General features: G+C 44.3%; 1 protein-coding gene across 1 annotated transcript in view; it reads right to left on the reverse strand.

The window, feature by feature from the left end:
* NAT8L (N-acetyltransferase 8 like) overlaps positions 1-5460 on the reverse strand; it is an 81210-nt gene extending 75750 nt beyond the window's left edge. The window contains exon 1 of the mRNA XM_082262404.1: positions 5090-5460. Within this exon, the coding sequence (XP_082118530.1) occupies positions 5090-5423 (334 nt within the window). The 5' untranslated portion in view covers positions 5424-5460. The remainder of the gene's footprint in view (positions 1-5089) is intronic.
* Between the last annotated feature and the right edge of the window lie 9224 nt (positions 5461-14684).

The raw sequence follows: 14684 nt of genomic DNA on the forward strand, positions 1-14684 counted from the left end.
TGGATTTTCTGACTGCTGCATTGGAGGGGGGGAAACCTCAATTACACTGCAAGATAACGTCCCGGCTGCTGCAGAACATGCCGGGGTAGCCTCTGTACTCACAGAAACCATTCTCCTATATGAAGAGGCTAGAACAAAGGACGAGAGGACAGCAGGAAAGTGGCGAGATGCTGTGCCAATGTTATGAAGTCCTTATGACTACAAGAAACTTCCAGGGCACACTTCCTGGCACAACCTTTCCATAACCCTGAGCTCATCCGGGTTTATTCAGCACAGCTATGCAAAGGGCAATGAGGATGTGCAAACTGCAGTGATAACCAGAAACGCCTTGCAATGCACTACACTGAAATGTGGTTGGGCGATACCAGCTATGGCAATTTAATTGCACTTCACACCCCTTTATTACATAAGCCCAATAGTCTACTGCCAACCAACCATTAGGGAAGCGATGAAGGACCACAGCCAATCAGGTCCTTCCTGGTGCCCTCCAGCTCTGGCGAACCTCTAATTCCCAACATGCCCTGCACAATAGAGGGCACTAGGTTACCCAATCCGTAATCTGACTGGCTGGCATTGGATTTGCAGCTGACAGGCATCAGCCAGTCATGCCCATCCCTGATCCCCACTGCAGTCCCTGAGACTCTCTGAACTTAGCAGTGGTGCTGATATAAAGAGCACAGTGCAGTCATCCTTAACACAGAAATGCTGATTTATACATTTAGAACTGAGTGCTTGCAGCAGATGGATGCTGAGAGTTTAGCAGCTGGTAATCAAACAAATGTGCTTAAAGCTCACCATACATGCTACAATCTGGCTGTACAATCTTTCTTTGATCACCTTAATGCTCATTACACACGTCGCAATCCGACTGTACAAGCACCCTAAAACCTACCAACAACTATATAGTGCTAGGGCCTGCCTGATTGGAAGCAGATGGATTAGATACTTTGGGTAGGTCCTCATATTACATAGTTTTGGTAGATTTTAAGTTGATTTTTACAGAGATTGTATGGTTAGATTGCAACATACATGGTGAGCCTTAGCTCACCACACAGGCTACAATATGATTGTATGGTCTCCTTTGGATCTACCAACAACTATGTAGTGCAAGGGTATGGCTAGCTGGATACAATTTGATTGGATAGCTTAGGTAGGTCCTCATATCACATAGTGATGGTAAATCTAATGTTAACTGTACAAAGATTGTAACATGTAAGGTGACCCATAAGGGGTTATTTACTAAAAGTGAAGCATGCAATATCTGGTGCAGCTCTGCAGAGAAACCAATCAGCTTCTGGGTTTTATTTTCAAAGCTTAACTGAACAAGCTGAAGTTAGAAGCTGATTGGCTACCATGCACTGCTGCATCAGATTCTGAGTGCTCCAATTTTAGTAAATCTCCCTCTATATAGATTTACCAAAACGATGTAATATGAGGATCTACCTAAGCTATCCAATCAATCTGTATCCAAGCAGGAAGGCCCTCATTGGTAGTTCTAAAGGAGAATCTGATCATACAATCTTTGTCCAACCAACTTTACCAAATCTATGTAATACAAGGGCCTACCTTAAATATCCAAACAATCTGTATTCCAACAGACAGGTCATTGTACTACACAGTTGTTGGTAGATCTAAAGGAGGTTGTATAGTCAGATTTTAATGTGTGTGGTGAGCCTTAAGCTGGATACACACTATCAAACTTTTTTTGCTCAATTTCCTTTAGATTTACTTTCAACTATGTAGTGAAAGGGCCTGCCAGATTGCATACAAATTGAAAGCGTTTGACCTCATCTTATATGGTTTTGGTAAATCTAAAGGAAAAAAATCGAAAGAAAATTGTATAGTGTGTATCCCGCTTTAGGCCTCATGCACACAGGACGCTGCCAGGAAAAAGTAGCTGTAAAACGTGTGCATAAGCCCTTAGAGCCATCATACACAATATTATCTGACCATACACTCTTTGTACAATCAACTTTAGATTTGCAAAAACAGTAAAATGTAATATTAGGACCCAACTAATATACTCAATTTGGATCCCGTCAGACCGGGTCTTGTACTAAACATTTGTCAAAAGACCTAAAGGAGATTGTACAATCAGATTGTGACATGTGTGACAATCCTTAAAAATAAAGTCTAGTACACACCATAAGTTTTTTTTTTTTTTTTTTATTCAACCCAGTAAAAAAGACCTGACAATCCGATGTTAGTACAGCGATCTCCCCTGCTGAGCTGTTGTGTTCTGATAGGGGGACCCCCCCGCCAGAATACTCCAGTCAGCGCTCTCAGCCTCCGGTCGGCAGCTGGTTTTCCAGCATGCACGTCCGACAGAAACCGACCAAACGGCTGGCTTCTGTTGGACCGGCTGCCATACATATGGGCCAAATGTCAGCCAGTTTTTATTGAACTGGCCAATGTCACCAGACATTCGGCCCATGTGTACGAGGCTTAATTATGTAGTGGCTTTCTGTGCCATCTTTGTTTTTTTTTTAACTTTAATAATTAAGTACTGACTTCTAATACAACTCTATCATCTACTTCTATTATCTGTAAACTGTATGAATGTTTTCTATTTTTTGGAAAAATAAATAAATATATTGAACAAAAAAAAAAAAAAACACAAGTTTGTAAATGTTACAGTGTTACTACTAAGTCATCAGAACATTGATACATTTGAATAAAAACATCCTAATATAAAACATTCTAATCATTTTACAGGCAGTTCAAGTTTTCCTTCTGACCCATAGATGAGATATAGAGGACCTCCTTCCAGTAGAACGTACTGCAGCATTGTCTCTTCTATCAGAGGGATAGGTGTGATCCAGTACTGCACCACCAGAGGTACCCCAGCCTGACTGTACATGACTGTAACTTCCCAAGTGCTCTACTCCTAGTACGTATGATAAGGACTCATTTACCCTGCAAACCCTGCGTTCACTGTGCGGTCTTGCATGCATTTGTAGTGCGTTTCTTGGTTTTTTTTTTTTTTTACTAATTATATATTCTGCTGCAGAAAATGCAGCATGCTGTACCTTTTTTTTTTAGCGCACTTGAAAGCACCGCAATGTTGTAAACCAGGCTTATTGAAATACATACATTTTTCGTGCATATGCATTCATGCTGTGTTTTAAAAAGCGTTTGATTGCGTATGGTGCAAATGAGCCCTATCCCAGCAAAACAACCGAGTACTGTCTGTGATACTTTTCTTATTTGCACTAATTATTACATTTTCAGGACAAGCTTTTGGGGTTGTTGCCTGAGAACACCCTGAAATCTTGTTCTGAGAATGTAACAACACAAATAAAAGAAATTATCACGCACAGTACTTGTTTTATTATTGTGTTGCTAGTGCACTGATACGGTTGCAATCACCCCAAGCATGATTAACACAACTAGCACAACTTTCCAGCTAACCCAATGGGATGCCCCATTCACTGCAGCAGCTTTGAAAGTGAGGCCAGACTGGATCTAACTGGTTCATACCCATGCTCAGGCAATCTGATACCTTAATGCTCATTCTCAGTATTCAGCATGCATTAAACCAGTGAAAAGATACAAATGATTAGGAGGTTCTGCTATTCCGATCAGTGCAGCGCCAGTTCTGCATAGCGGCTGAAGCCTCTGACACTCACACCCCCTTCACACGGTCATGCAGACAGCATGGATGATCATTTCACATCACTTGCAGCATCCTTGCTTTTCACTTTAGCAGAGTGCAGGAGGATTGGTCCTAATATCTGGGCCAAGACATTATCTGCATGGAGTTTGCATGTTCTCCCTGTGCTTGCATGGGTTTCCTCTGAGTACTCCAGTTTCCTCCCACACTTCAGAGACATGCTGGGAGGTTGACTTCTGTCTAAATAGACCCTAGTATGTATGTGAGGTGGGACCTTAGATTGTCAGCTCCTGATCGCAGGGACTGATGTGAATGTACAATATATAAAGTCCTGCATAAATCGTTGACATTATATAAATGCCTGTAATAAAGAATTAGCTTCTGAAGGTTACTGCAACTTTGCTCTTCGCTCATTGCCCCAGATCCTGCTGCAAGTAGGGGGAAAAGTTGGTTTGCATGCCTGATACACATACTGAAATCAGCCTGTACAATTTTGGTTGGATTGTATAGAAATCTTAATGTCTACAGAATCAATTAAGATACAACCCCATACATCAGATTGTGCAGAGATCTCAATGACTATGGAAGCAATTGAGATACAACTGTTTAAATGGATAGTACAGAAAACTCTGTTTTATGGAAACAATTAAGATACAACCCTTTGGTTGAACTGTACAGAAATCCAAATGTCTATGGAAACTATTGAGATCAAACTCTTTGGTTGGGTTGTACAGAAATCTCAAGGTCTTTGGAAGCAATTAGTATACAACCCTTTGGTTGGATTGTACAGGCTTTGTAATGTCTATGGAAGCAAATGAGATACAATTCTTTGGTTGGACTTTACAGAAATCTCAATGTCTATAGAAGCAATTGAGATCAAACTCTTTGGTTGGATTGTGCAGAAATCTAAGTTGTCTAGAAGCAATTAGCATTAAACTCTTTGGTTGGATTGTACAGAAATCTCAATGTCTATAGAAGCAATTAGGACCGCTTAGGCTAATATGGGGTAGTCGGATAACTTTACCAGATCTGATTGATCTAAATGTACAACTAATGATGCAACATCTGGAGGTGAATGGAGAAATCCCACCATCCTTTTTTATGGTTACCATTTTTCCTCCCAACTCTTCCTGCAATCATTCATGGTGAGGTGGAAAAGACTGCAGTGGGTGACCACATTAATGCAGTCCTCCAGTGAACCTGAGTCAGGGGGCTGGCGATTGGACGCCGGTGGCATCCGGTGAGAGCGGGCAAGCATGTGACCCAGCAAAGTGTGCAGACAGTGCCAGGGTACCCTTCCCTGAGTGACAGCTGGTGCCACCCATCCTCCATAGACCAGACATGTCACCCTGCCATGGCACACTAGAAGGGATAGGGAGGCCTGTACTGCAGAGGTGCAATGAATGGATGGATGGATGGGTGGATGGGTCAGCATCATCAGAGCCATCATGGCCATCCTTGGCATCTCTTACTTACTTGTGAGCACCGCATAGACGCACTGGAGCACCGGCTGGTACTTTAACCCCCTAAAGGCCGAGCTGGGGATCCTCTCTTTAATCCCTTCGTAGAATATTCTCCTTGCCACCTCCTGGTCCGAGGTTTGGAATTCACGAATATACAGCTGCTGTTCCCTGATGCCATCCTCGGCCCCGGAGCCAGGGGGCGCCAGAGAGGAGGTGCTGCTGGGCAATGGGGGCCACATCTGGGCCGGGGGGACGATCAGGGGGTCCTTCTGGGGAGCCGCTATGGAGCTGGGATCGTCTGCCAGGATTCCCGTCTCACAAACCATCTTTGGAGGCAGAAAATGCATGCAGATGGGGGGTGCAGAGGGGGTGCAGGGGGGCTGCACAGGGGGTGGGGGGCAGGAGCTGTGAAAGGGGGATTGGGATGGAGAGCTGGGTTGGATGGGGACAGTGTGCACTGAGCGGCCGGGAAGCGGTAAAGAATGTGCTCTGCATGTTACACCACTATTTATATTGCAGCAAAGCCGGTACACCGTGCGAGCACCGAGCTTCCAGGGCCCTAGCACCGACCACATTGGCTGCCAGAGACCTCCATGTGATGCCTGGGAGGAACCAACCCCCCCCCCCCCCCCATCCCAATGTGCTTCATTCCAGGGACGAGCATGACGCTGCAGGTGGAGCCCGGGACCGAGCTGTCACATTACTCACCTAGGGGGGATAGGAGAGGACAATGGACCATCACCCGGCATATCACACTGCAACCGGTCATTATTCACTGCATGGAGGGCTAAAGTGCACACATCAGTTCTATGAATTACCGGACTCTATAAAATATACTCACTACAAGGAGGGCAGAGCTGCACCTTTAGGACCATTATCATCATCCTGCACATTACACTACATGCAGTCATATCATTATAATAATTCACTGCAAAGAGGGCAGAGCTGCACATATAGTGCCAATATCACCCCCCCCCCCCCCACACACACACCTATAGTACATTCAAATTGTATTAAATACTGCCCACTACATGGCCTCATTATAATTATATTCACTGCAGGGAGGGCAGAAGTGCACCTAGGACCATTATCATCACCCTGCATATTACACTACATGCAGCCATAGGATTATAATAATTCACTGCAGGGAGGGCAGAAGTGCACCTAGGACCATTATCATCATCCTGCACATTACACTACATGCAGCCATAGGATTATAATAATTCACTGCAAGGAGGACATAAGTGCACCTAGGACCATTATCATCATCCTGCACATTACACTACATGCAGCTATATGATTATAATAATTCACTGCAGGGAGGGCAGAAGTGCACCTAGGACCATTATCAGCATCCTGCATATTACACTACATGCAGCCATAGGATTATAATAATTCACTGCAAGGAGGACATAAGTGCACCTAGGACCATTATCGGCATCCTGCATATTACACTACATGCAGTCATATCATTATAATAATTCACTGCAAGGAGGGCAGAGGTGCACCTAGGACCAATATCACCCCCCCCCCCCACACACACACACACACACACACACACCTATAGTACATCCAAGTTGTATTAAATACTGCCCACTACATGGCCTCATTATAGTTATATTAACTGCAGGGAGGGCAGAAGTGCACCTAGGACCATTATCATCACCCTGCATATTACACTACATGCAGCCATGTGATTATAATAATTCACTGCAAGGAGGGCAGAAGTGCACCTAGGACCATCATCAGCATCCTGTACATGACACTATATGCAACCATAGGATTATAATAATTCACTGCAAGGAGGGCAGAAGTGCACCTAGGACCAATATCAGCATCCTGTACATGACACTATATGCAGCCATAGGATTATAAGAATTCACTGCAAGGAGGGCAGGAGTGCACCTAGGACCATTATCAGCATCCTGCATATTACACTACATTCAGCCATAGGATTATAATAATTCACTGCATGGAGGGCAGAAGTGCACCTAGGACCATTATCAGCATCCTGTACATGACACTATATGCAGCCATAGGATTATAAGAATTCACTGCAAGGAGGGCAGGAGTGCACCTAGGACCATTATCAGCATCCTGCATATTACACTACATGCAGTCATATCATTATAATAATTCACTGCAAGGAGGGCAGAGGTGCACCTAGTGCCAATATCACCAACCCCCCCCCCCCCCACACACACACACACACCTATAGTACATCCAAATTGTATTAAATACTGCCCACTACATGGCCTCATTATAGTTATATTAACTGCAGGGAGGGCAGAAGTGCACCTAGGACCATTATCATCACCCTGCATATTACACTACATGCAGCCATGTGATTATAATAATTCACTGCAAGGAGGGCAGAAGTGCACCTAGGACTAGTGTTGAGCGAACACGGACTGTATTATTCGTGTTCGTACCGAATAATTGGATTTTTTTTACCCGAACGGACACGGACACTTTACTGTATGTTCGGGTAAAAATCCGTGTTCGGTCGTTTTATTTCCGGGTTTTGCATGCTTTGGCGCTCTTTTCATGGCGGGCTTTCAACAGCCAATCAACAATCGTTTAACTGGTGTGCCTTAAGCCATCCCAGCCATGCCTGCAAATGTCTTAGTAGCTGTGATTGGCCGTCTGAAGCATGTGACCAAGTCTTTATAAGTTCGAGGCAGCCGCCGCAGCAGCGTCATTCTGCTGCTTAGCTAAGGGACAGAGCACACATCAATGTGCTGGCTGCTGATTAGGGAAAGATAGGCAGGAAAAAACCATTTGTGTCCGGATAGAATTGAGGGACAGGTCGGAGTGTTTAGGCAGGGCGAGTTGTAGGCATTTTAGGGATAGAGTCTGCTGAATTATAGGGTCAGTGTCTTCTACAAACTACAATCGATATTGCTGTGTGGGGTGAATCTGCACTCAATCCTGATCTACGATCTCTTCTCAATCCTGTTAGGGACAGAGTCTGCTGAATTTTAGGGAAACTGTGTTCTACAAACTACAATCGATATTGCTGTGTGGTGTGGGATTGGAGATAGGCAGGTGTCAGTGATCCACATCCATTTTTCTGTGTGTGAGCTGCAGTGAACACAATCTTTTTGGGCTGCAGTGAACACAATCTTTTTGGGCTGCAGTGAACACAATCTTTTTGGGCTGCAGTGAACACAATCCTTTTGGGCTGCAGTGAACACAATCTTTTTGGGCTGCAGTGAACACAATCTTTTTGGGGTGCAGTGAACAAAATCTTTTTGGGGTGCAGTGAACACAATCCTTTTTGGTGTGCAGTGAACACAATCTTTGTGGGGTGCAGTGAACAAAATCCTTTGTGGGGTGCAGTGAACACAATCTTTTTGGGGTGCAGTGAACAAAATCCTTTTTGGGGTGCAGTGAACAACATCCTTTTTGGGGTGCAGTGAACACAATCTTTTTGGGGTGCAGTGAACAAAATCCTTTGTGGGGTGCAGTGAACACAATCTTTTTGGGGTGCAGTGAACACAATCTTTTTGGGGTGGAGTGAACAACATCCTTTTTGGGGTGCAGTGAACAAAATCCTTTTTGGGGTGCAGTGAACAAAATCATTTTTGGGGTGCAGTGAACACAATCTTTTTGGGGTGCAGTGAACACAATCTTTGTGGGGTGCAGTGAACACAATCTTTTTGGGGTGGAGTGAACAACATCCTTTTTGGGGTGCAGTGAACAACATCCTTTTTGGGGTGCAGTGAACACAATCTTTTTGGGGTGCAGTGAACACAATCTTTGTGGGGTACAGTGAACAGAATCTTTGTGGGGTGCAGTGAACACAATCTTTGGGGGGTACAGTGAACACAATCTTTTTGGGGTGCAGTGAACACAATCTTTGTGGGGTGCAGTGAACACAATCTTTTTGGGGTGGAGTGAACAAAATCATTTTTGGGGTGCAGTGAACAACATCCTTTTTGGGGTGCAGTGATCAAAATCCTTTTTGGGGTGCAGTGAACACAATCTTTTTGGGGTGCAGTGAACAAAATCCTTTGTGGGGTGCAGTGAACAGAATCTTTGTGGGGTGCAGTGAACACAATCTTTGGGGGGGTACAGTGAACACAATCTTTTTGGGGTGCAGTGAACACAATCTTTGTGGGGTACAGTGAACAGAATCTTTGTGGGGTGCAGTGAACACAATCTTTGGGGGGTACAGTGAACACAATCTTTTTGGGGTGCAGTGAACACAATCTTTGGGGGGTACAGTGAACACAATCTTTTTGGGGTGCAGTGAACACAATCTTTGTGGGGTGCAGTGAACACAATCTTTGGGGGGGTACAGTGAACACAATCTTTTTGGGGTGCAGTGAACAACATCCTTTTAGGGTGCAGTGAACACAATCTTTGTGGGGTGCAGTGAACAACATCCTTTTAGGGTGCAGTGAACACAATCTTTGTGGGGTACAGTGAACAGAATCTTTGTGGGGTGCAGTGAACACAATCTTTGGGGGGTACAGTGAACACAATCTTTGTGAGGTGCAGTGAACACAATCTTTGTGGGGTGCAGTGAACACAATCATTGTGGGGTGCAGTGAACTCAATCTTTGTGGGGTACAGTGAACACAATCTCATACTTCTGAAGATTTGAGGGTGCTGCCTGTTCCATACTCCCCCTACTCCTCATCTAGCCTTTTAGGGGTACAAACAATAGTAATTGGGGCCTAGTGTGGTTGTGTACGTGTGATATACATACACTTTTTTTGGATCATATTTTCTATTCCGCTATTTAATCAAAAACCTTTGGGGATCAGTTAAATTGGGGGATAGTCTGTGTTGGTACGTGTGAGAGAGATCCACCTTTCCAAGTTGTTGGGGTTCATCTCATACTTCTGAAGGTTTGAGGGTGCTGCCTGTTCCATACTCCCCCTACTCCTAGCCTTTTAGGGGTACAAACAATAGTAATTGGGGCCTAGTGTGGTTGTGTACGTGTGATATACATACACTTTTTTTGGATCATATTTTCTATTCCGCTATTTAACCACTTTACAACCGGAGGATTTTGCTGTCTTCCGTCCAGGCCACTTTTTGCGATTCGGGGCTGTGCGACTTCAACTGACAATTGCGCGGTCGTGCGACGCCGTACCCAAACGAAATTTACGTCCTTTTTCTCCCACAAACAGAGCTTTCTTTTGGTGGTATTTGATCACCTGTGCGATTTTTACTTTTTGCGCTATAAACAAAAAAAGAGCGTTTATTTTGAAAAAATAACAATATTTTTCACATTTTTTTATATGAAATTCCCCCCAAAAAAGATGTAAAAACCAATTTTTTTAAAAGTTTTTTGCCAATTTGTTTTATGCTACATATGTTTGGTAAAAAAAATCGCAATAAGCGTATTTTGATTGGTTTGCGCAAAAGTTATTGCGTTTACTAACAAAGGGAAAGATTTCTGTCATTTTTGGTGTTTTTTTTTTAACGCGTAATGGCGGCGATCTGCGATTTTTTTTGCGGGACTGCGACATTGCGGCGGACAGACCGGACCCCTGACTGACATTTTTGACACTTTTGGGGGTACCAGTGACATTACTGCAGTAATCAGTGCTATATATATGCACTGTTACTGTAAAAATGACACTGGCAGGGAAGGGGTTAATTTTATTGGAGAGGGAGGGGTTAATGTATGCCTGGTGCTTACTGACGTGTAGGGGGGGAGGTGACTATGTGATTCATGGACAGATCGGATGTCCAGCTATGCTGAACAGTCCGATCTGTCACTCCCTGTCACTATGGAGATCCGCCCGCTGTGTTTACACACAGCGGGCGGATCTCCAGACTCGATCCCCGACGATCGGGTAAGAGCAGCGGCGATCGCCGCTGCTCCTCCCCTGGCCCGACTCCCGCTGTGAATGAAAACAGCGGGAGCGAGCCTCCGGCGGCGCGCAAGCGCCGCCCAGAAGGGGAGGAGTCCAGTCACGTTAATACTACGTGACTGGACGGGAACGAGCCACTCTGCCGCAGTAGTATTCCCGTAAGCGGTAGTAAAGTGGTTAATCAAAAACCTTTGGGGATCAGTTAAATTGGGGGATAGTCTGTGTCTGTACGTGTGAGAGAGATCCACCTTTCCAAGTTGTTGGGGTTCATCTCATACTTCTGAAGGTTTGAGGGTGCTGCCTGTTCCATACCCCCCCTACTCCTCATCTAGCCTTTTAGGGGTACAAACAATAGTAATTGGGGCCTAGTGTGGTTGTGTACGTGTGATATACATACACTTTTTTTGGATCATATTTTCTATTCCGCTATTTAATCAAAAACCTTTGGGGATCAGTTAAATTGGGGGATAGTCTGTGTTGGTACGTGTGAGAGAGATCCACCTTTCCAAGTTGTTGGGGTTCATCTCATACTTCTGAAGGTTTGAGGGTGCTGCCTGTTCCATACCCCCCCTACTCCTCATCTAGCCTTTTAGGGGTACAAACAATAGTAATTGGGGCCTAGTGTGGTTGTGTACGTGTGATATACATACACTTTTTTTGGATCATATTTTCTATTCCGCTATTTAATCAAAAACCTTTGGGGATCAGTTAAATTGGGGGATAGTCTGTGTTGGTACGTGTGAGAGAGATCCACCTTTCCAAGTTGTTGGGGTTCATCTCATACTTCTGAAGGTTTGAGGGTGCTGCCTGTTCCATACCCCCCCTACTCCTCATCTAGCCTTTTAGGGGTACAAACAATAGTAATTGGGGCCTAGTGTGGTTGTGTACGTGTGATATACATACACTTTTTTTGGATCATATTTTCTATTCCGCTATTTAATCAAAAACCTTTGGGGATCAGTTAAATTGGGGGATAGTCTGTGTTGGTACGTGTGAGAGAGATCCACCTTTCCAAGTTGTTGGGGTTCATCTCATACTTCTGAAGGTTTGAGGGTGCTGCCTGTTCCATACCCCCCCTACTCCTCATCTAGCCTTTTAGGGGTACAAACAATAGTAATTGGGGCCTAGTGTGGTTGTGTACGTGTGATATACATACACTTTTTTTGGATCATATTTTCTATTCCGCTATTTAATCAAAAACCTTTGGGGATCAGTTAAATTGGGGGATAGTCTGTGTTGGTACGTGTGAGAGAGATCCACCTTTCCAAGTTTTTGGGGTTCATCTCATACTTCTGAAGATTTGAGGGTGCTGCCTGTTCCATACCCCCCCTACTCCTCATCTAGCCTTTTAGGGGTACAAACAATAGTAATTGGGGCCTAGTGTGGTTGTGTACGTGTGATATACATACACTTTTTTTGGATCATATTTTCTATTCCGCTATTTAATCAAAAACCTTTGGGGATCAGTTAAATTGGGGGATAGTCTGTGTTGGTACGTGTGAGAGAGATCCACCTTTCCAAGTTGTTGGGGTTCATCTCATACTTCTGAAGGTTTGAGGGTGCTGCCTGTTCCATACTCCCCCTACTCCTAGCCTTTTAGGGGTACAAACAATAGTAATTGGGGCCCAGTGTGGTTGTGTACGTGTGATATACATACACTTTTTTTGGATCATATTTTCTATTCCGCTATTTAATCAAAAACCTTTGGGGATCAGTTAAATTGGGGGATAGTCTGTGTTGGTACGTGTGAGAGAGATCCACCTTTCCAAGTTGTTGGGGTTCATCTCATACTTCTGAAGGTTTGAGGGTGCTGCCTGTTCCATACCCCCCCTACTCCTCATCTAGCCTTTTAGGGGTACAAACAATAGTAATTGGGGCCTAGTGTGGTTGTGTACGTGTGATATACATACACTTTTTTTGGATCATATTTTCTATTCCGCTATTTAATCAAAAACCTTTGGGGATCAGTTAAATTGGGGGATAGTCTGTGTTGGTACGTGTGAGAGAGATCCACCTTTCCAAGTTGTTGGGGTTCATCTCATACTTCTGAAGGTTTGAGGGTGCTGCCTGTTCCATACTCCCCCTACTCCTAGCCTTTTAGGGGTACAAACAATAGTAATTGGGGCCTAGTGTGGTTGTGTACGTGTGATATACATACACTTTTTTTGGATCATATTTTCTATTCCGCTATTTAATCAAAAACCTTTGGGGATCAGTTAAATTGGGGGATAGTCTGTGTTGGTACGTGTGAGAGAGATCCACCTTTCCAAGTTGTTGGGGTTCATCTCATACTTCTGAAGGTTTGAGGGTGCTGCCTGTTCCATACCCCCCCTACTCCTCATCTAGCCTTTTAGGGGTACAAACAATAGTAATTGGGGCCTAGTGTGGTTGTGTACGTGTGATATACATACACTTTTTTTGGATCATATTTTCTATTCCGCTATTTAATCAAAAACCTTTGGGGATCAGTTAAATTGGGGGATAGTCTGTGTTGGTACGTGTGAGAGAGATCCACCTTTCCAAGTTGTTGGGGTTCATCTCATACTTCTGAAGGTTTGAGGGTGCTGCCTGTTCCATACTCCCCCTACTCCTAGCCTTTTAGGGGTACAAACAATAGTAATTGGGGCCTAGTGTGGTTGTGTACGTGTGATATACATACACTTTTTTTGGATCATATTTTCTATTCCGCTATTTAATCAAAAACCTTTGGGGATCAGTTAAATTGGGGGATAGTCTGTGTTGCTACGTGTGAGAGAGATCCACCTTTCCAAGTTGTTGGGGTTCATCTCATACTTCTGAAGGTTTGAGGGTGCTGCCTGTTCCATACCCCCCCCTACTCCTCATCTAGCCTTTTAGGGGTACAAACAATAGTAATTGGGGCCTAGTGTGGTTGTGTACGTGTGATATACATACACTTTTTTTGGATCATATTTTCTATTCCGCTATTTAATCAAAAACCTTTGGGGATCAGTTAAATTGGGGGATAGTCTGTGTTGGTACGTGTGAGAGAGATCCACCTTTCCAAGTTTTTGGTGTTCATCTCATACTTCTGAAGATTTGAGGGTGCTGCCTGTTCCATACCCCCCCTACTCCTCATCTAGCCTTTTAGGGGTACAAACAATAGTAATTGGGGCCTAGTGTGGTTGTGTACGTGTGATATACATACACTTTTTTTGGATCATATTTTCTATTCCGCTATTTAATCAAAAACCTTTGGGGATCAGTTAAATTGGGGGATAGTCTGTGTTGGTACGTGTGAGAGAGATCCACCTTTCCAAGTTGTTGGGGTTCATCTCATACTTCTGAAGGTTTGAGGGTGCTGCCTGTTCCATACTCCCCCTACTCCTCATCTAGCCTTTTAGGGGTACAAACAATAGTAATTGGGGCCCAGTGTGGTTGTGTACGTGTGATATACATACACTTTTTTTGGATCATATTTTCTATTCCGCTATTTAATTTAACTGGGCCTCCATGCGAGACCTGTGTGCCTTGTTGCGCTGTTTTGAGTACTCCACCAACATGGCCAGTGGCAATGACGCCGTTCTCAGCTTAACTATCCCACTTCTATGCCTCCTTGAAAAAACAATTCGGGCGATGATGGAAGAGGATGTGGCACAGGATGAGGAGGAGGAGGAGGATGAAGAGGTAACATTTCCAAGGCTTTCAGGGCAGTCATTCGCAAGGGGCTCCGAGGGTGGGTTCCTGCACACGCAAACGCCAGGGACGCAATTGTCCAGCAGGGGCACAGTTCTGGAGGATGAGGAGGATGAGGAG

Source organism: Pelophylax lessonae (genome assembly GCF_965119305.1).
Source record: "Pelophylax lessonae genome assembly, chromosome: 1".
Classification (NCBI taxonomy): domain Eukaryota; kingdom Metazoa; phylum Chordata; class Amphibia; order Anura; family Ranidae; genus Pelophylax; species Pelophylax lessonae.